The sequence below is a fragment of the Cicer arietinum genome, chromosome 2, assembly GCF_000331145.2.
Source record: "Cicer arietinum cultivar CDC Frontier isolate Library 1 chromosome 2, Cicar.CDCFrontier_v2.0, whole genome shotgun sequence".
Taxonomy (NCBI): domain Eukaryota; kingdom Viridiplantae; phylum Streptophyta; class Magnoliopsida; order Fabales; family Fabaceae; genus Cicer; species Cicer arietinum.
In genome coordinates this window covers 43681167-43701108 of record NC_021161.2, presented here as the reverse complement: position 1 = coordinate 43701108, position 19942 = coordinate 43681167, and the positions used below count along the sequence as shown (strand labels likewise).

The window sequence follows — 19942 nt, the reverse complement described above, 5'->3', positions numbered from 1 at the left end:
TTTATACTTTTTTTTTTACAAATCTATTTTCATATAAAATAAAAATATTAATGATACGTGAAGGTTAAAACAATCTGAATTAAAAAAAATCTGAATATGGAAATCCGAGGGAGTACGTTGAATCATATCTGATTATAATTTAATACTCAGTTATATGTTTCCTTAATAAAATTAGATGCTTTTGAAAAAAATATAATAATAAATTAATAAAATATTAACTCTTAATTTTTAGTCAAACAAATATTAATAACAAGAATATATTACATAAAGGAAACATTGAAGGAGAAATCCAACCAATATATACTAATATTAAATTGTGATTGATTACTATAAAGAAAAATATTTCTTAATAAAATTTGTACAAAACCATTCGTGCTACTGAAATAATTTTATTTCCTAATTGAAATTACCGCAAAGATTTTCAACAATGCATTTTTTATAATTCACAACTATAAATACTACTTGAAAGTTCATAATTTCGCTCAAAGACTAACCTATGGCTCCCAAACATAATATTAAAAGATATTCAAAATTTTATTCTTTCAATTATTGTTAGATTAGTATTAAAAAATATTAGTCTTTTTTATTTATTATATCGTTTTCGTTATGCACATATTCATATTTGGCAAGTATATTATGAAGCTCAATGTTAACACCAATGATACAACCTTTGTGAAAATTTATTGCGATGCTTCTACTAATTATTATTGGATCATCTTGCTGGCATTGTTCCCAATGAGGTTTTAGGGTTGGTTGAACATTATCAATTATATATTGATAGAATTATAAAATTCTAAAAGTTGATGGGAAAAAATTTATGAATCAACTCAATCTAAAACCTTGATGTTAGTTCATAAAATTTTATAAGTTAAAGATACAAAGTCACAATATTTCAGGACAATGATGCTAAGTCTGAGAGTTTCATAAAAATGTTGAAGATCCTATGGATATGCAAGATGTTGTTGTGCAAGTTAGATTGTAGTATTTGTCAATCAATTCTTATTATTTATACTATACTTTCTTTAAACTAACATGTACTTCACATTATATATAGGAGCACATGAACAAATTTGGAGACGCTCTGAGGGAACATTTCACAAAGAGAAATTTAGAAGAGATTATTGATTTAGTTAATTAAACTGATGATTTAGTCAAAAAGTAAAGGCAACGTGGTAACAATAAAATTGATTATTCTAATGGTCAATCTCCTGTAAAATGATTAAGATAGATTAAGGACTTCACTGTCCTTATTATCATAATTTCTATCACGATAACAAGTCTATAATTTTAATTTTAATTAAAGACTTATCAATTAGTTATTTAGTTAAACAACAAAAATGGTATGAAACTTCATACTTTATTAAAATCTAAAATTGGTTACACGAGTGATTGGATCTAGGATATAACTAATTATTCACAAAAGTTAATCCTAAACGAGTTGTGAGTTGATATATATTTGTGCAAAATAAACCTCGCTTAATAATTAATGTAAGATAATGATGTTGTCATTATCGAAAAACCAATAATTAAATAAGAAAGCTTTGAAAGTGTCAATAATGTTGCGACATATTATTATATAGATATAATATTTGATTAAGGGGTTTATTGACGAGAACAATCAAATGATTGTAGAGTTTAATCAAGAGGTTGTGAAGGGTAATTAAGAAGTTGTTGGAATTTCACCCAATATCAGAAAAGTGACCACCGATTCAAAAGAGACTACTAATAGGGAGAAAGTAATTAAAAGAGTATGAATTTACTTTAGAAATCGCTAAATCACAAAAATAAAATAAAATGAAATATAAAATATTTTTTAATTATATAGGATACAAGAAAAACGATTTTTTACTATTATATCTTTTTTTTTTAAAACCAAAATACCATACTTTGAATTTTATATACTAAAATACCCTATTTTTTTAGTCCAATAGGAGGTCGCTGGCCCAGGACGTGACTAGCTCAAAGCCAAAAAAATTTCATCTGGTTGGAGGTCGCTGGCGGGGATGGAACCTCCCAAGAGGATTTGTAATTTTTTTCTTCTTGTTTCAATGGTTATTATATAAATTTAATATATTAATAAATAATTATATTAAATAATACATTAATAAATAATAATAATAATTTAATAATAAATAAATAAATTAATAAAAAACAATAATAAATAATATATTAATAAATAATAATAATAATTTAATAATAATAAATAATAATTATATTGTTATTATTAATATTATTATTATTATTATTAAAAATGATTATAATTAAAAAGTATGGCAATTTATGATTAATCAACTTGTTAAAATTAATTTGATACTTATCAAATTAGACAATTTGCGATTAATCAATTTTTTATCAAATTGTACAATTGACTAATTTTTTCATTTAATGGTAAAATTAATGATTAATCATAAATTGCTAAAATTCATTTTTCTTATTAAATATGATTTGGTAAATTGATTAATTTTCTCATTAATTTAATATAAAAAAATTGATTCGTGTAATTGCAAAAAGTAATTATATTGTTATTATTATTCAAAGTGGGGTATTTTAAATTAAAAAGTAGTACATTTTGATATATAAAATTCAAAATGGGATATTTTGATTTTTAAAAAAAAGTTATAATGGCAAAAAATTCCAAGAAAAATACTAGGGTCACAACCACAAATAAATATTATTTTATTATTTCTTATTCTACTTTTTATCATTCTTGTGTGTATAGCTAAAAGATGTGTCAAAATCTTTGTGCCAACACAATACTTTCTTCTACATTACAGATATGGAACGATAGAAAGTACGCTATAAATATAATAACTAATCTCCACTAATTAATAAGAACCCTTTTATCTAATTTACTTATTTTTTGATAAAGTTAAAAAAATTAAACAATTTAAAAGAATGTGTTAATAATTTAATTTATATATAGTCAATATAAAAAAATTTATACTGTAAATTAATCACAGTTATTAAACTATTAATAATATTTAATTTTATTATAATTATTTATAAAATCACTTGCCATCCACGATGCTACGTTGATTGTGTAAAATATTTTATACAATCCATGAATGAAAATTAAACACTTGTTTTTAACTTTTTCAAATTTGAAAGTATTTTCCCATCCTCCCTGATTTTGCCTTGTTAATACTTTCTCCTTCAGTCCCAACAATTATTGTGGTTTGGAGGTTGAATATTGAATTCTCCTAATAGCTTAATGGACATTGAAACTTAAACAAAAGGGAGGATTTCACTTATCAAATAGGATATTGTAGCCATGGACATATTAAAATGTATAAATATTGCTATTGAGAAAACGACAAGATTTTCCTTTAAAAAAATATTTGCATCCAAAAAACAGGACTATATCATATATAGTTCTATTCATTAAAAATAATAATAATAAATTTTGATGTACACTCCCATATATAACAACACCAATTAAACACACACAAAAAATTAATATGTAAATAATTTTATTTATTATTTATTTTTTAAAAAATTTAATAATTACTTATTTAAAATTTAATAATATTAATGGCGGTGAGAGGAGACCTACCACCATAGAGTCGCCGGAACTCCGTTGCCGGCCAACCGCACCATCAATGATAAGGTGTCAAATAGGTGGTGATACAACTATTACTTCTAAAAAAATCTAATATATAATCCTACAGCACCCACAAGAAATAATCCAAAGAACATATTCATGAATTCTACCAAATTACTTATAAGATAAAGTTATAGACAAGAGAGACTTCCTTTTTATGTAACAAAATATCAATATCAATACTCTTCTTGATTACATTCTTTAAAAATGTATACAATGCAAATTCTTGATTCTAAGTGAAGTACATACAATTATTTTAATTATAGTAGATCCTTAAGTTTAATATTGTATCACGAGAAGACGATTGTGATTCTTGTGGTGGCATAGGAGATTCTGGCGGCGACGTAGGTATTGTTACGTCCAATGTTATATCTAGTTCATGCATAGGAGAGTTTGGAGAAGATTGTGGTTGTGGTGGCAAATCTATTTTTAATATAACATTAACCTCTTCTTCCGGCCAAGTAGGTATTCTTAACTGCCTTTGTATTTGCCTCGGACGAGGGCGCGGTGGCGATTGTTGCACCGAAGACGACGACGACGATGGAGAGTTGTTTGATGATAGTTGTTGAGAGTTGTTTGATGATCGTTGTTGTAGTGGAGGAGCACGACAATGACGAACAAAGGGTGATGTTGGTCGATAGTTGTTTCGTGATTGTTGTTGTAGCCGAGGAGGAAAACGACGACGGCGATGATAATTGGGTGGTGGTCGAGGGCCGGACCGCCACGGTTGGTTGTTATTCATGGTGGTTGATCTCAACAATTTGACACTCAATTGTTGTAAATTGTGACTTGATAATGTGATATGAAATTAGTGCTTCAAAAATAACTAACTATATAATGGTCTTCAACTTTGTTAGATATAGTTGATTAACTAACTGAAATATAACTAACTAACTAACTCTTCTCTCCCCAACCGAATAACTAACTATTGTTTGTGAAGTTGTTTTAGTTATCTCTTTATAGATTTGTTTTTTTTCAATTTCTTTATACAATTTTGGCAATGGTTTGTTTATAAAGATTTGATATTATTTTTGACATGATTTATATGAATTGAAATCAGCTAACTAGGATGCTCAATTAGTAATCATAATCATTATTTTCATTCATACAATGTAAGATGTGATTATTTTTTACCTAGAGAATTAGTAGTGTGAACACAAATAATAAGTTTCAGTAAAAAATAACACAAATCATATTAACTAATTATTTCATATAACATTTATTGTAGAAACTTGTTTAACAAGATATAGTGATATTAATTTTATTCATTGAACTTATTTATAACAAATTATATTTTTAATTCATTGCTTTCTTAATCGCGGTTGCCAATTCATCATACGCCACTTCCCATGCAGTATTCAATTCCTCGCTCCATTTGTCTCCAGTTGCTTCCTTTATTGTCTTCAACAATGCTTCTTTAACAACCTTTAAAAAAATATGTTATTTTTTGTTTGTGGTTAAACACTCAATGTATTGTTCAAAAATATTGATTTTCATATTTAGGTATAATAAATATTTTTTTATATGCAGATATAATAAATATGTTTTAATAAAATAAAATTGATTGTGTTAAAAAATGACTTTAATAAAATATTTTATTATATTATCATACCACAAAATGAGGATCAATAACTCCTTTCTGGACGTGAATAACACTCAATGTAGTATCTCCCAAAACTACTTCTCCTTTTGCACGAAGTTGAATAGCTGAATCCCGCACCTATACAATTCAAAATGTTTTAATGACTGGAAATTCATGTTAAAGAAAAATACTAATAATATATGGTCTTATTTCTAACACTACAATGTGGTTATATATATATATATTATCAAACCATATTTATTCATCTTCTAATTTTAATCAAACCATTATTCTATACTAGTAAAGATAAAATAAACTTATTAAATGTAAATTTTATTGTTTTTCAATCTCCCAAATATTGTTATTAATTTTAAGAGTAGCATCGACATTGAATAAATAATAAATAAAAATTTAAAAATTGATTAACGGTGGATTGTACTCACCAATCCAAAAACTTTTTCAGCATGAGCTTGGAGTTTTGGACTATCTTGTATTCCAGCAGTGTCTTTTAGAAAAGAGAAGAGGTCCTTTACTGCAGGTGCTTTCTCCAATATACTATTTTTAATTTAATCAAAACAACCAAAATGATTTTTGTTAAACTACCCCTTTTTTATTTATTTAAATAAACTTAATAAACAACTCAAAACAAAATACACTTTGAGAGAAAACTTACAAAGTATAGAACAAAACACTATACTGAGGAATGTTTTGTTTGAAGGATTCCCATGAGCTATTCACTAAAGCCTCTTGTTTCTCACTGAAACCCATATTTCTCTTCTTTTTTTTTTTTTTCTTTCTTTCTTTTGTTATTTGTATCTTGCAATATAACAATTTTACTTCTTGTTTATATAGAAAGCTAGGAGGCATGTTAAAGAGTTTGATTTAATTTTATTGTATTTATTTTTTAGAGAATCTATTGGCTTGTGGAGGTGGCCATTACCATTATTAAGAGACAATCCTTTCAATAAATTAATCAAAAAAGTTTTAACTAATTAAAGGTTAAAAAATCAAAACACATTTTATATAATTTTTTCCCCTTTGGTTTGTATTTGTTAATTAAGCAATTATGTTGGCTGCGAATGATACGAATCCATCCATTGTTTGCACACAAGAAAAATAATTTTAGGATTAATTAATATTGTTTTTGTTCCCTCCAATATATAGTGAATATTTGTTTAGTCCTCTGTTTAATGGCAAAATTATATTAGAAAAATAAAGTCAAAGAAATACAAGGAGTATTCAAAACTAAATATTGTTAGAAAAAATCACCTTATTCCTTTTTTCTTCTTCTTTTTCTTCCTTTAATAATAATAATAAAATCATTATCATTATTATTATTATTATTATTATTATTATTATTATTATTATTATTATTATTCACTACGCCAAAATGACATTTTATAGCGCGTCTTTTATAACGCTTATTAAATACAAGTGTTGTTGTATGATATTTTAAAGGCTTAATTGCAGTTTTGGTCCCCCTATTTTAGCTGAATCGCGAAAGTAGTCTCTCCATTTTGTTTCTCCCCAGTTTTGGTCCCCCAAACAGAATTTTAGTCCAAAACTTGATGAGATTTTATTTTTTTAAATCGTACTACACCATTTATGGTCATATATTTCAGGTACAATTGTTGCAAATGAGATCTTGAGGCATTGTGTGACTTAAATAAATGCAAAAAAATTGAAATTTCATCAAGTTTTGGACCAAAATTCTGCTTGGGGGACCAAAACTGGGGAGAAACAAAATGGGGGACTACTTTCGCGATTCAGTTAAAATAAGGGGACCAAAACTGCAATTAAGCCTATTTTAAAAATAACGGAGAATACAACAGCGCTTTTTTGACAAGCGCTGTAAAAAAAGTGCTGTAAAAGACTTGCGCTTTCACATAATTAAAGGACCTATTAGAGCGTTTTTTAGAAAAGTGTTGTAAAAGACTTTTAAATAATAAAATAAGGAGGTCTTTTACAGCGCTTTTGAACAAGCGCTTTAAAAGGCTTCTAAAAAAGCGTTGTAATAGGCTTTAAAAAAAATAAAATAAGGAAGTCTTTTACAGCGCTCTTTAAAAAAGCGCTGTAATAGGCTTTAAAAAAATAAAATAAGAAAGTCTTTTACAACGCTCTTTAAAAAAGCGTTGTAATAGGCTTTAAAAAAATAAAATATGATTTATGGAATATGATTTATGTTTACCATCTTTATCAAAATCTTCAATAGTTTGGTCTTCAAGAAATATCACAGCTCGACTTCTGATAATTTTCATGTCAACCGGATTCCACAATCTATAATCAAATTCTTCACCACCATAACCTACAAATACGCACAGTTTGGATTTACAATCAAACTTAGACCTCTCATCTCTTGGAACGTGAACAAAACATATGTAGCCAAACTCTCTCAAATGACAGTAATAGACATATTTCACTATCCACGCTTTATTTGGAACACCACCATAAAATGGAATAGAAAGATTGATCAAATCTACTGAAGTTTTCATTGCTTCACCCCAAATTTTTTTTTGATAATTTTACATGAGATAGCATACATTTGATTGTGTCATTAATCGTATGATTTATTCTCTCTGCAACACCATTATGTTGAGTTATCTTTGGAACTATTTTCCCAAGTCTGATTCTATGTTCTTTACAATACTCTTCAAATGGACCTCTGTATTAACCCCCGTTATCTGATTGAATACATTTAAATTTCCTTCCATTTTCCCTTTCAACACTTACTTGAAAATGCTTGAAGACTCTAAGTATCTGGTATTTAGATTTCAAAGGAAATGTATACACTTTTCTAGAGTGGTCGTCAATAAACGTAACAAAATATGATGCACCACCAAGAGATATACTATCCATCATAAAAATATCAGTATCAACTAAATCATGATTATTTTGCCTTATATAAGGATCAGTATTATGAAAATAAACTTTATGTTGTTTTCCAGCAAAACAATTAGTGCAAGTTTTTAGAGACATACCTTTCATAGGAAGGAAACTTTTCTTCGCAAGTATGTTGAGTCATTTCACGCTCAAGTGACCAAGGTACATATGCCATAAATCAGAAGAGGCGTCTTCAATTGCATTCACTTCTTCCTTGCATAACTTCGTAGACATCTTATAGAGAAAAGTAGAACTTTTCCCCTTTGCAACTATTATAGACCATTTGGTGATTTTACATATACCACCCCCAAAGTAAGTGTGATAACCCTCAATATCCAATGCTTTCATAGAAATCAAATTGAGATGAATATCAAGAACATGTCTAACATTCTTCAATTGAAGCTTGCAACCAATCTCAGTTTCAACCCAAACATCTCTCATACCGATAATTTTATATAGTGATTCATCACCCATTTTTATCATGTCAGAATCACCAATATTGTAAGATAAGAAGAAATCACGCCTATGAGTAACATGATATGAGCCACCCAATTCAATAATCCAAGTTGAATCTTGATATGTCAGATTTATGAAATTATCATTACAAACAATGTAGACATTACTAACAGATGCAATTGCTGCTGCATCTTTATCATTTTTCTTCCTTTTTTTCTTTATCTCATTCCCTTGATTGATCTCTTTTAAGGAATTTGTAATTTCTTTTTATGTGACATGCTTTGCCACAATTATAGCATATCACTTTTTTTTTCTAATTCTTGACTTGCTTTTTGACATGCTACAACTTTCAGAGTCATCACTTATATGGAAGTGTCTATTTTGACTTCTCCTCTGTGACTTTGTAACTAGTGCTTCTGACTTTGAAAAAGAATCAATCAAGGACTATTGACTATTGACATTTTCAACTTTCCATTTTGAGTTGAATTGGTCAACTTCACAACAAGGATTTCTCAATTATTAGGCAAAGAACTCAACAATAACAACGCTTGCAACTCATCATCTAATTTAATATATGTCGTTGTCAACCGATTCACTCTATTTTGAAAATACTCATTTTTTCGTCTTTGTATTTCATATTCACCAACTTCTGATTCAAGGATGCTTTATTTTGCATATTTTTTCTTTCATACAACTCTTTTAATTTCTCCAACATTTTGTTAGCATCTATTTCAGTTTCAACATGTTGATATACACTAAGATCCAACCATTGTCTGATGAAGGCCACTACTTTCGTATTCATCTTTTTTCAGTCAGCGTCAGATTTATCTTTGGATTTAGCAGTGTCACTCTCAATAGGATCATACAAATCTTTATTGTATAATATATCTTCAATGAGAGTTTTTCAAAGTGTGTAATTAGAAGAGTTTGGCTTAATCATATTCTGATATTTATTTTTCTCATTCATTTAAATGCACAAACCAAATCAAATGAGCTTTGATATCACTTTGTTAGGGAAAAATCAGATATAACTTTATGAATAATGCAAAATATTTTTTCCCCACCTTTGCAAATAAATGACCAAATAGAAAATACAATTCTGCAGAGCAACAATAATTGGCAGAAACAAACTTCGAGGTATAAATAACATATTAAAATTGTAAACCACACTGAGCAAGTTTGTTACACACATGTTACCATTGGAGCCTACTTTTCTTCTTTACCTTTTCGGTTGTCGTCACTGCTCTCTTCCTTTTTTTTTTCTTCTCGGCACCGTTCACTTTTATTTGAGTAGGGATTTCAAAATCCTATTTTTTTCTCATGGGCCAAGCCCAATAAATCACTTTATTTTTCTTTTTCATGGGTTAAGCCCAATAACTCACTTTATTTTTCTTTTCTTTTATTTCTCAAATAATAGGAACAATAATAATAATAATAATAATAATAATAATAATAATAATAATAATAATAATAATAATAATAATAATAATAATAATAATAATAATAATAATAATAATAATAATAGTAAAATTAGTGATTTAAACTTGGGGAGTGAGTCCACCCAACAAATTCAACAAAAAAAAAAAGATAGGGCAACAAACTACAGATCGACCACCACAAAACAAAGAGCATCAAAGCACCACCCACATTGCCAAGTTTTTCAAGCGAACCAGTGACAGAGAAATGAAAGTAGGCCCTAGTGAGTAGAGCAACACAAACCGAGCAACGAACAACTAAAAAATGACCAAAATTGTTGAGTGAGGAATGAAAGTGCATCCAACCATTGATTGCAGCCCATATTTGTGAAGAAAAATAGCACTCAAGCTAGCAGCCTCCCATTGTCAAGTTTCTATCACAAATCCATTCGAAGGAATCTTTTTTTCCATGTCACTGGAGCTTTGTGCCAACAAATTTCATAATAATATCACTCAGCCCTTCTCCAATCCCATACCCACAGTCCACTTATTTATCAAAAGTGTTACCAAATAACAATTAAAAAATATTAGATTGTTATTATTAATAATACTGAATGTTGAATATTTATAAAAAAAAATATAAAAACAATGAAATTATTGTTTTTTAAATGTGTTTTTTTAAAGTATAAAAGTTTATAAACGATTTTTTTATTTAAAAGATAATATTAATTAATAAAACAATTGTTTTAAAATCCTTCAACTTTTTAATATAGCTGTAGAAGTCTAGTAGAAATTTGATAAGAGAACAAACCCTACAAATTTGAAAGCGTTATTTACTATTAATTATCACTTATGATATGAAGTTTTTCTAACTTCTTATATTATTTTATTATATTATATCAAGACTCAAAATGTAATTTTACATGAGTCAATATAATAATACTTTTTATATTGTTATTGATTTTCTCGTGCTTTATGATGACAATACAAATTTATAAGATAAAAGTTTAGTCAATAAAATTATACAATTTCTGAAACACAAAATACTTAAACATTCAGATGATTATAAATCCACCTCCAATAGGGATGGTAACAGGGCATTGCGAGGGTGAATTTTGCCTCTTCCACATCCGCATCCGATTAATTGAGTAAAATTCGCATCCGCTCTCGTTTCATAACGGATGTAGAATTTAGGCCCTCATCCCCGTCCATACTTGTATTCGTTCATTTGTTTTATTATTCTGGTAACATTAACATCTTTTTATATCCTTGTTTATGTGAATGAAGAATTTGTTAAATTGATAGATTGAATTATAACGCGTGATTTCTCAATCATTGAGCTATTTTTATTAATTATTGAATTTTTTTTATACTTTCAGGTAATTCATCTATTTTTTTGAATCTAAATAGAATACTTTCAAAAATACTTCTAATGTTCAAGTTTTCTAATGTACTGTTCATTATAAAGTATATAACTTCGATCATAGGGATCAATTTCCAGTCGCATAGTCTCATAATAATTCTGTAAAACTTCCGTGTGTGTGTGTGTATATATATATATAAATTATATATGTTATAATTAATATAATAAAATATTAAATATTTTTAATAAAATCATATTTGTTAATAAAAATCATATCTTTTCATATTTAAAAAAATATTATTATATTTTATATGTATATAAAATTTAAAAATTACATTAATATTATTTGCAGAGCAGATTTGGGTGCAGGGTGGATATCACCACCTCAAACCCGTCTCCACTCTTAAATTTTAATTTCGAGAAAAATTTCCACTCATCTGCACTCAATCAAAGCAATTTTTTCCGCTCAAATCAAACGGATTTTAATAAATACCTGCGGATGCGAGTTATATTGTGATCCCTAACCTCCAATGTATTTTTGTTTTTCCCTTAAACATACACAAACAACTTATAAAGATGATGACATAAAAATATTTGTTTCCTTTCACAATATCTAATTAATTACACCATTATTAAAGATGAAAACACAATTCTCCACATAAATTTTACATATTACTACTTTGGACTTAAATATAAATAAAAGTTTGTCAACTTTCATTGATTTAATTTTACTTATATTTAAAAACCAAAGAGAGTACATTGTATTTTTCATTCACAGTTCCATTATCCTTCATTGTCTAAACCCATAAACAAAGCTTCAAATTTTGTATCATTCCAAGTTAGAGTTACCTTACCATGGTCTCATTCCACCATTTACATCCATAGACCAAGTTCTGCGTGTACGTTGATAGGAATTCAAGCCATTGGTGCGAGATCCACTTATACTCCTCAAATTAGACATAGGTAGAGACAAATCTCTAGTAGTAGAAATTGAACGTTGACTCCTAGCTCCACCACTACCACCTCCCAAACATCCAAACCAATTGTTCAACATTCTTCGAAATCCACCACCTCTACTACTCCTTCTTCTAGATGATGCCAATGACCATGAAATCCTCCTTGGTTCACCAACATTATTAAATGCATCATCCACTTCTGTGTAAACAATGGGAACCTCTCTCTCAATCTCATTATCATCACCATTTCTTCTTGATCCACTAGAAAATCTTCCAACTGCAAACCCACCACCCGGTAACCTCCAAACTGTTAACCCTACATTCTCTTCCTCGTTCAAAGTGAACATGTTATTGTTATTGTTATTATGTGGTGATTCTTCACAAGGTATTTCATGGCGACAAACGGGACAAGAATTGCGAATTTCAAGCCATGGAATAATGCATTCACGGTGGTATATATGTTTGCATGGCATTTCCATTGCAGAAATGCCATGCTCAAAAGGTTCCTTGCAAACAGCACAATGTGATTCAGTAACCATATGTGTTTCATCGATTTTAATCGTCGGTAATAACTCCACAGCGACTTTTGACGCTGGGAGTTGTTGCCGGTCGTGACTCCCATTTCCACTACGATGGGAATCGACATGAGAAATTTGTTCGATCACCCTTTCGAATCCAGAACCAAGAAGAAACTCCGACATCCTTGGAGGTAATGGTCGAAGACCGGAACCAACACCATCTTCGTAGAAAAGCTCAAACCCGTGACCCTCTCCTCCCTCGCGACTCGACCCGTCAGGGGATCCGCTGCTACGGAGCATGATGATGGGGTTAAACGGGGGATGATCACCTCCATTAAGATTGTTTCTGCAATGTCTCCGACGAGAAGTTTGATTAGGGTTGTTATTGTGGTTGCCGATCATGTACATGGCGGCCGCCATGGGGAACCTCCTCCTGTAAAATCTCCTTTTATTAAAATAATATTTTAAAATACTTTAAACACATATTAATGTATAAAAATTGATTTGAATCCCTATGACATCTGCGTGCATGCATAGTTGCATGGTGCAACATTCATAGGGATTCTTATATCTAAGATATATCAACCAAGACAATAGTTACACTGTTCAACTGTCGTAGGAGATTTATACACAAAATAGGTATAATTTTTATGAAGTTATACCTTTGACGTCCACCGTCTGTATGAAGATAACGTGTTGAATGTTCAAGCTCTTCAACAAATCCACTATCACAATCAGGACATACTGGCATGCCTAGCCTCGATACATCCGTAACAAATTTATTGCATCTGTAACACCAATGTGAAGACATTTACGTATTCAAATTAACTGATACCCTTTTTGAACCTCAAAAGAAAGAAGAAGAAAAAATAATGCAACCCCACTTTTGAAAGTTTAGGAAACTACGAATGTAAAAGGCTTCAAAATTGAATATTGTTACAATATGAGGTTAGAAAAACTATGAACTGAATAATTTCTCTGTCTTTGAGATGAGAGAGAGAGAGAGAAGGTCCAAATTAGGACATCCTAAGGAAGAGAAAATGAAGGTGGTGACAGGTTCATGTTCATGGTATCTTGTGGAAGATAATAACAACAAAACAAAGGTTGTCTACGCGTAACATATCTTAAATGTTGTTTCTTGCTTGACACGTGGAGGGATTATTGTCCAATAAACAAAACGACACATTCTTATAAGTAAAACGACATGAAGAAACAAATTGTAAATAAAGAGTTTTGTTTTAATTTTGAAACATGATGAAGCGATCGTTGAAACTGTCATAAGTGAAGTCGGTCGGAAGTTCCAGGCTGGTATGATGATAATAGTAAAACAGAATTTTTGTTTGTACCACTGGAATGAAACAAGGGCCACACTAGCTATGGGAATAAAGTAACAGAATTTGTTGACTGTTTTTTCTTTCTTTTTTTTAATTATTATTTATTTAAATTAGTATATATCATTTTTTACACAATTGAGAAAAAATATTTTTAAAGTCTTATTACAATTATAAGAAAATAATGTGCAAGATACAATTTGGACTTTCCTCCCTCCAAACTATGTCATGATTAAGTAAAGTAACATTAGCTAAAAATATTAACTTTTGGTCTATGTTACGAATCAATGGTTATACATTGATGGTTGTAAAACAGTTCTATATCATCGCTTAATTATAATTCATCATCTTGTTATGTAATCATATTTTACAATTATTTTTGTAAAAAGTTTTAATTTACATACAAGTACATTATAAAGATTTTTTACACTGTCACTCAATCACAACTATCAGATCATTTAAATTTTTTTACTTTAATCATAAATATTTCCAAAGTCACAATTATAAACGGTTATGATGTATTGATAATATAATTTTTTTTTATACTGTCAGTGTATAGTAATTAAACTCTTTTTAAAAATAACTATCACATTTTTTATTCTTATTAGATGTTAATGTAAAATTAATTTACGCCAACGTTGTATTTTTTTCTCTATTAAAAATATGGGATTTAAGTATTTAACTATAATTAATGTTGTAAAATATATTTGGCATTTAAGTGTTTTACAATGTTGTAAAATATATTAAATCAAGCTAGACTTTGCAATGATCTATGTCTAGCCTACATTGAATATGTTAGGTGCAAGTTTGGCTTATTACGTGTCAAAGCGTACCTTGAATACAGATAAAAAAATTTATGAGAATTTAAAGTTGTAGAAAAATAAATTTAAGAGACAAGAAAAACAAAATTTTAAAATTTTATAATTTTATAACAATTAAAATCTTATATAACTATATTATATAATATCTTATATTTAGAAATCAAAAAATTGTCTTGGTATATTTATCCAATCGGTATATGTACACTATCTAAGGTTAAGTTTGTGAGTACTTCAATATTTTTATTGTTGCATTCAATGTATGTGGCCCAAATAAAGAACATTATAGAAACTGTGGGCTAGAGCCTATTGCAACAATGGACTGAAAGTGTGTTCAAAGTATTCTAACAACAACAAAATTTTGATTTAGGTTATATTACTGAATCTACGAAATTTATTAGAGTTCCAAAAGAATCAAATAATATGAAAATCCAAAAAAAAAATATTAAAAAAAAAAAAAAACAGAAACAATCTATATATGTTACAAACTTAAAATACACAAAGCTTGCACAATGGCACCCACATACATACAAACAATATAAAACAATTAAAAAATCTTATTAATTTGAATACTCATAATCATGGTAAACAAGGCTTGAATGTGCTCACCACCTTCATTACACGAGCAGCCAATGAAGTACAACACACAATGCCATCATTTCCGGCCAAAACCCTATACTTATCTTTTCGAGTAAAGTTGGTACATTCAAACCCTAACGTTGCAGCCAATATTCTCTGCACATAATTAGCCACATCATGTGGACTCTTCCCCGAAGAACACGTGGCTTCAACCGGCAACTGGTTCAAGAAAGTAACCTCATAAACCGGTCTAGGGTTCATGAAGAAAAAAACCGGGTCCAAACCTTTCCAACCCCTGGCAGTCGTTGCATGAAAAAACCCTACTCTATAGTTCATAGCAACCGGTACTATTCGATCCGTTAGTTCCGCAAAAAGAGCACTGAATCTTAAAAGGAAAGGCTCACGACACGTTGTTCCTTCTGGACAAACAACTAAATCACCTTTTGATAACTCATGTTTTATTCTCTCAGCATCCACGTTTCGCATCCTTGTTAATCTCACAGTAGGAATAGGGGAGAGAATTTCTGATAATCGAGATATGGAGTATGTTACTGCCGGGATTTTACGGTGGAGAACGGAGGAAAGAACGACGGGGTCCATGAGGGTGCGGTGAGTGCAAACGAAAAGGACACCTGAGTTACCATGTGAGGGTGGATGAGGTGGTTTACCTTTCACAATCACTTTGCCACCAAATAATCTTGATAAGTGTGGAATGGCCCAAAAGGGTAAAATGGCTCCCAAGGTTAATCGGATTATGGCTAGTAAAATTCCTATTGGAATCCACAAGATGATTAGTAGGGAGGTGGATGGTGTTGGTCGCTTCACCAGACGCCCGTCGTGGAAGATCACCGGGTGTGGTCGCACGAGTTGGTTGTCGTTGTTCTTTTGGCTTTTTTTATACGGTGGTTGGATTTGTTCCTATACGTTTAAACAACAATATAAAAAATGTCACTCTTTGTTACATATCATAGATAACATGTCATTCAATTATTCGAAAGTAAAATTTAAATAAGAAATACTCAGATTTTGTTACTCGACAGACAAATGGACAACTTAATCAATTTCCAAATGACATTTTAGACAAAATTATAATACGAATGTTTTAGACACAAAATCAAGCTTTTGCATTCTTATAATCAAAATTAAAATTTGTTAAATAATTAGTTATAGTTAGTTACCTTGCAAAGCTTGGAGAACAAGTGATTGCTTGATGTAGTTGTATTAATCCTTGTCATACCTAAAGTGATAACTTCATTATTGAAAACTTTAGCAACACTTTCAGAAACTGAAGTAATTGAGTCACAATGAACGAACCCTGTAGCAAAACCAAACCTATTGAAAATTAATTCACTCCCAATAACTTCATCAGCAAGTAAATGCTCTTTCACAAACCTCTTAACCATTACTCTTGGCATTTTTGTTACAACAACCCTTTTATCATATGAATTAAACACTTTCCAAGCTTCCATGTCAAGATCATCCATGTAGAATTTTGGCAAGACAGCTCTTGAAACTGATTCAATTTCAGATTTATGAATTCCAGCTACTGAGACAAAGATCATTACTTTGAGACTTATGTCTTCCATGCCGAAAATTTCTAAGAACCGAATCGCGGGCCATAGGGTTAATAACACGACGAAGCGAATCAAACCTGAAGCTTCGAATGCTACTAACATGAAGTAGGAAAATACATCTAAATTTTTTAGAAGGGTGCCTTCTAATTCAGAGACAACAGAGTTCATTTGGTGACTATTGATTAGTTCTGTTTTTGTGTTAGTGATGATTTGTTATGATTTTGTGTGTTCTAATTTATTTTATAGTTTCTCAATGTTTCACTAGAATGAAATATTTGGTTTGTTTGTTTGTTGTATTATATAAGATTATATGATTAAGGAAATGAAGTTTGGTTTATTTGACTTTGTCTCTTTTGCTTAGGACTATAAGGCAGTTTATCAGCTTTTCAACCACCTCTTTTTTTTTTCCTCTGTTTCTCTCTATGTTTTTTGGTGGATATATTAGTGAATAATAGAAGATTATAAGCAAAGATTATTGGCAAAGACTGATTACTTAACACCAACGATAAAAGAAAAGTATGGTAGCTGGATGCTTTTGGACACCTAAAATTGGTGTTTCTAATTTTTGTATTTATTTAGGTTACTTACCAATATTTTAAATATTTTAAGTGTAGTGTACGTAACATTTGCAATATGGATATAACTTGGTACAATAATAAGAAAAGAAAATATTAATGGTACCAAGAAAGCTGATTTTTATTTTATAAACGAATATGGTAAATTAGTTATTAAGTGAGTTTTTCAAATTTAAATCTGAAATCTCTTTTTAAAATTCATTTGGTTTCTTTTAGTTCACTGTTCGAGTTCATTGAAAATAATTTTTCATTATGCTTTTTTATGTGGAATAACTTTTTATCATTGTTAATTTTTAAGAAAAGAAAAACCTATTCATAAAAAGAATAAAATGAGTGAACTAATCCATTCTAATCCACTACTAGAAATCAGCATTTTACCTGCGGATTTTCCTGCGGATTTCAACTAAAAATCCGCAGGAACACACGTTACCTGCGGATTTATTGGCGGAACTAATTCCCCACGTAAAACCTTCGTGGATAATTGTTTCCTGAGGATTTTTAAATCCGCAGGTAATATACTTGCGGATAAATCCGCAGGAAAAGTAGATGAATTCCGCAGCAAACAACTAGTAAACTTAAAGCATTTTCTTACAACTTTTCATGCAGAAACATTTGTAGCACCATTCCTGCAAATATTGTTCGCATGAAAATCCGCAGGTAAATCCATATGAAATTTTGCGCATGAAAATCCGCAGGTAAATCCATATGAAATTTTGCACCCGAAAATCCCCAGGTAATTTTTGCCTCAATATTATTTTCAAATTTCTTCTAATTCTTTATTTATATGAAAAGTTCAACTAAAAATATATGAAAACATTATTATAAATACATTTTTTAAATATTTCACATTAGTCTTTAATTGAAATACTATTGCAATACTCCGACACAATTTATATCATGTTCAAAAATCAAAACTAAGCATTAATTCAAGCATGATCCAAAAAAAAAACTAAGTATGATCAAGTATATGATACAACCAAATTAATAAAATAAAAACAAATACTATTCAATATGATAGCTATCAATGTCATCATCTCCATTATCTTCATCAAATCCAACAAATCCTAATTACATCAGAAAGGTTAAATTTTTATTGGTCTCAGACCAATGTTCACTGTTTAGTAGATTTGTGACTACCTGCAAAACAGTGCACATAGAGACAAAAGTTATTAATTATCAACCAAAACTTACTTTAACTTTATCATTTTTAAACTGCATACCAGTCCATATAACAACAATTAACAGGGATAAATAGAATTGCATTTTATGTGAGGATTGAGGATAAAAATAAGACTGCTTCACACAACAAATAGTTTATTGTGTTTAACATGGATTATTAGTGAAGTGAAACTAATTGTGGATACTATTCAAGAATTTGTTTATTGTTATACTTTGTTGTGGTTCATTGTCCTTAATTCATATATTGTTGGAAATTCAAATGCAAGTGAGAAGTTCAACAATAAAAGGAAACTGCCAAGAGTCAAATCATGAAATCAATGAGTTTTAGTACGACGTACTATGCTGATTTCTAGTGGTGACAGCAAAGACATACCTAATAGCAAAAAGAGAAAGGAGTGTAATGAAATTACACAAATAAAAAGAAACAAGCATTGATCCTGCATTAGTTTCCCCAGTTTTGCCACAGTATAGCCCCTTGTAACAATATACAATTAAAGATGCAAAATTCCTTAATTGAACATTTTAAGAAAAACTTAAGTAGTACGGTGCAGGAAAACTTGTTACTTGTATGTGCAAAAGATGGGAAAATACCCCTCGTAACAAGAAGCGCAACAGAAATAGCAAAACCGACACCTAAAGCCGGATTCTCCCGTGCTACCATCAATACATCTGCAAAACAAAAAGGCTAAAGATCATAAATTGGTGATAAATCTAGATACCTAAAAGATCACCCACAGAGCAAGAAAACTTTGCTTGTATAATTGCCAACAAATTATAGATATCCCCCAAATGCTAGTTCCTCATAAGGTGAAAAATATATCCCACAAAACAAATAAAAAAGCAATACAATAAAACCATGCGAAAATTCAACATACAACAAATAGCCTGTTCTTTCTGCATATCAGTGCCAACGAATATGATCTTGTCTATGTTATCTATGGCGCAACGAATATGCAGAATTAGAATAAAATAATAATGAGATGGTGGAAGACATATAAAAAAGAGGAAACCTGAAAGGTACGAAAGTGGGTGGAAGAGTTGTGTTACATAGAACAAGCAAATTCAATTGCAGAACGCTGAAAATTTTCAGCCATTGACGCTAGTGATGCGGAGGC

At 29.7% G+C, this 19942-nt stretch overlaps 3 protein-coding genes and 1 long non-coding RNA gene across 4 annotated transcripts; all 4 read right to left on the bottom strand.

The window, feature by feature from the left end:
* Positions 1-4794: 4794 nt before the first annotated feature.
* Positions 4795-6007, bottom strand: LOC101496383 (leghemoglobin-1-like). Its single transcript, XM_004490823.4, has 4 exons — positions 5857-6007; positions 5627-5738; positions 5214-5321; positions 4795-5026 (listed from the first exon to the last, which is right to left on the bottom strand). The coding sequence occupies exons 1-4, from the start codon at positions 5949-5951 to the stop codon at positions 4898-4900; spliced, it is 444 nt and encodes a 147-aa protein (XP_004490880.1). The 5' UTR covers positions 5952-6007; the 3' UTR covers positions 4795-4897.
* A 5895-nt stretch (positions 6008-11902) lies between these two features.
* On the bottom strand, positions 11903-13848 carry LOC101495837 (E3 ubiquitin-protein ligase RDUF2-like). The gene is made up of 2 exons (XM_004490821.4): positions 13434-13848; positions 11903-13204 (listed from the first exon to the last, which is right to left on the bottom strand). Exons 1-2 carry the CDS (start codon positions 13580-13582, stop codon positions 12148-12150), a joined length of 1206 nt encoding a protein of 401 aa, XP_004490878.1. The 5' UTR covers positions 13583-13848; the 3' UTR covers positions 11903-12147.
* Positions 13849-15365: 1517 nt separating this feature from the next.
* LOC101495509 (glycerol-3-phosphate acyltransferase 5) lies at positions 15366-17349 on the bottom strand. The gene is made up of 2 exons (XM_004490820.4): positions 16678-17349; positions 15366-16417 (listed from the first exon to the last, which is right to left on the bottom strand). Exons 1-2 carry the CDS (start codon positions 17239-17241, stop codon positions 15500-15502), a joined length of 1482 nt encoding a protein of 493 aa, XP_004490877.1. The 5' UTR covers positions 17242-17349; the 3' UTR covers positions 15366-15499.
* Positions 17350-18573: 1224 nt separating this feature from the next.
* LOC101495292 (uncharacterized) lies at positions 18574-19942 on the bottom strand. The gene is made up of 3 exons (XR_001143403.3): positions 19838-19942; positions 19419-19496; positions 18574-18785 (listed from the first exon to the last, which is right to left on the bottom strand). It is a non-coding gene; the product is annotated as an uncharacterized lncRNA (long non-coding RNA).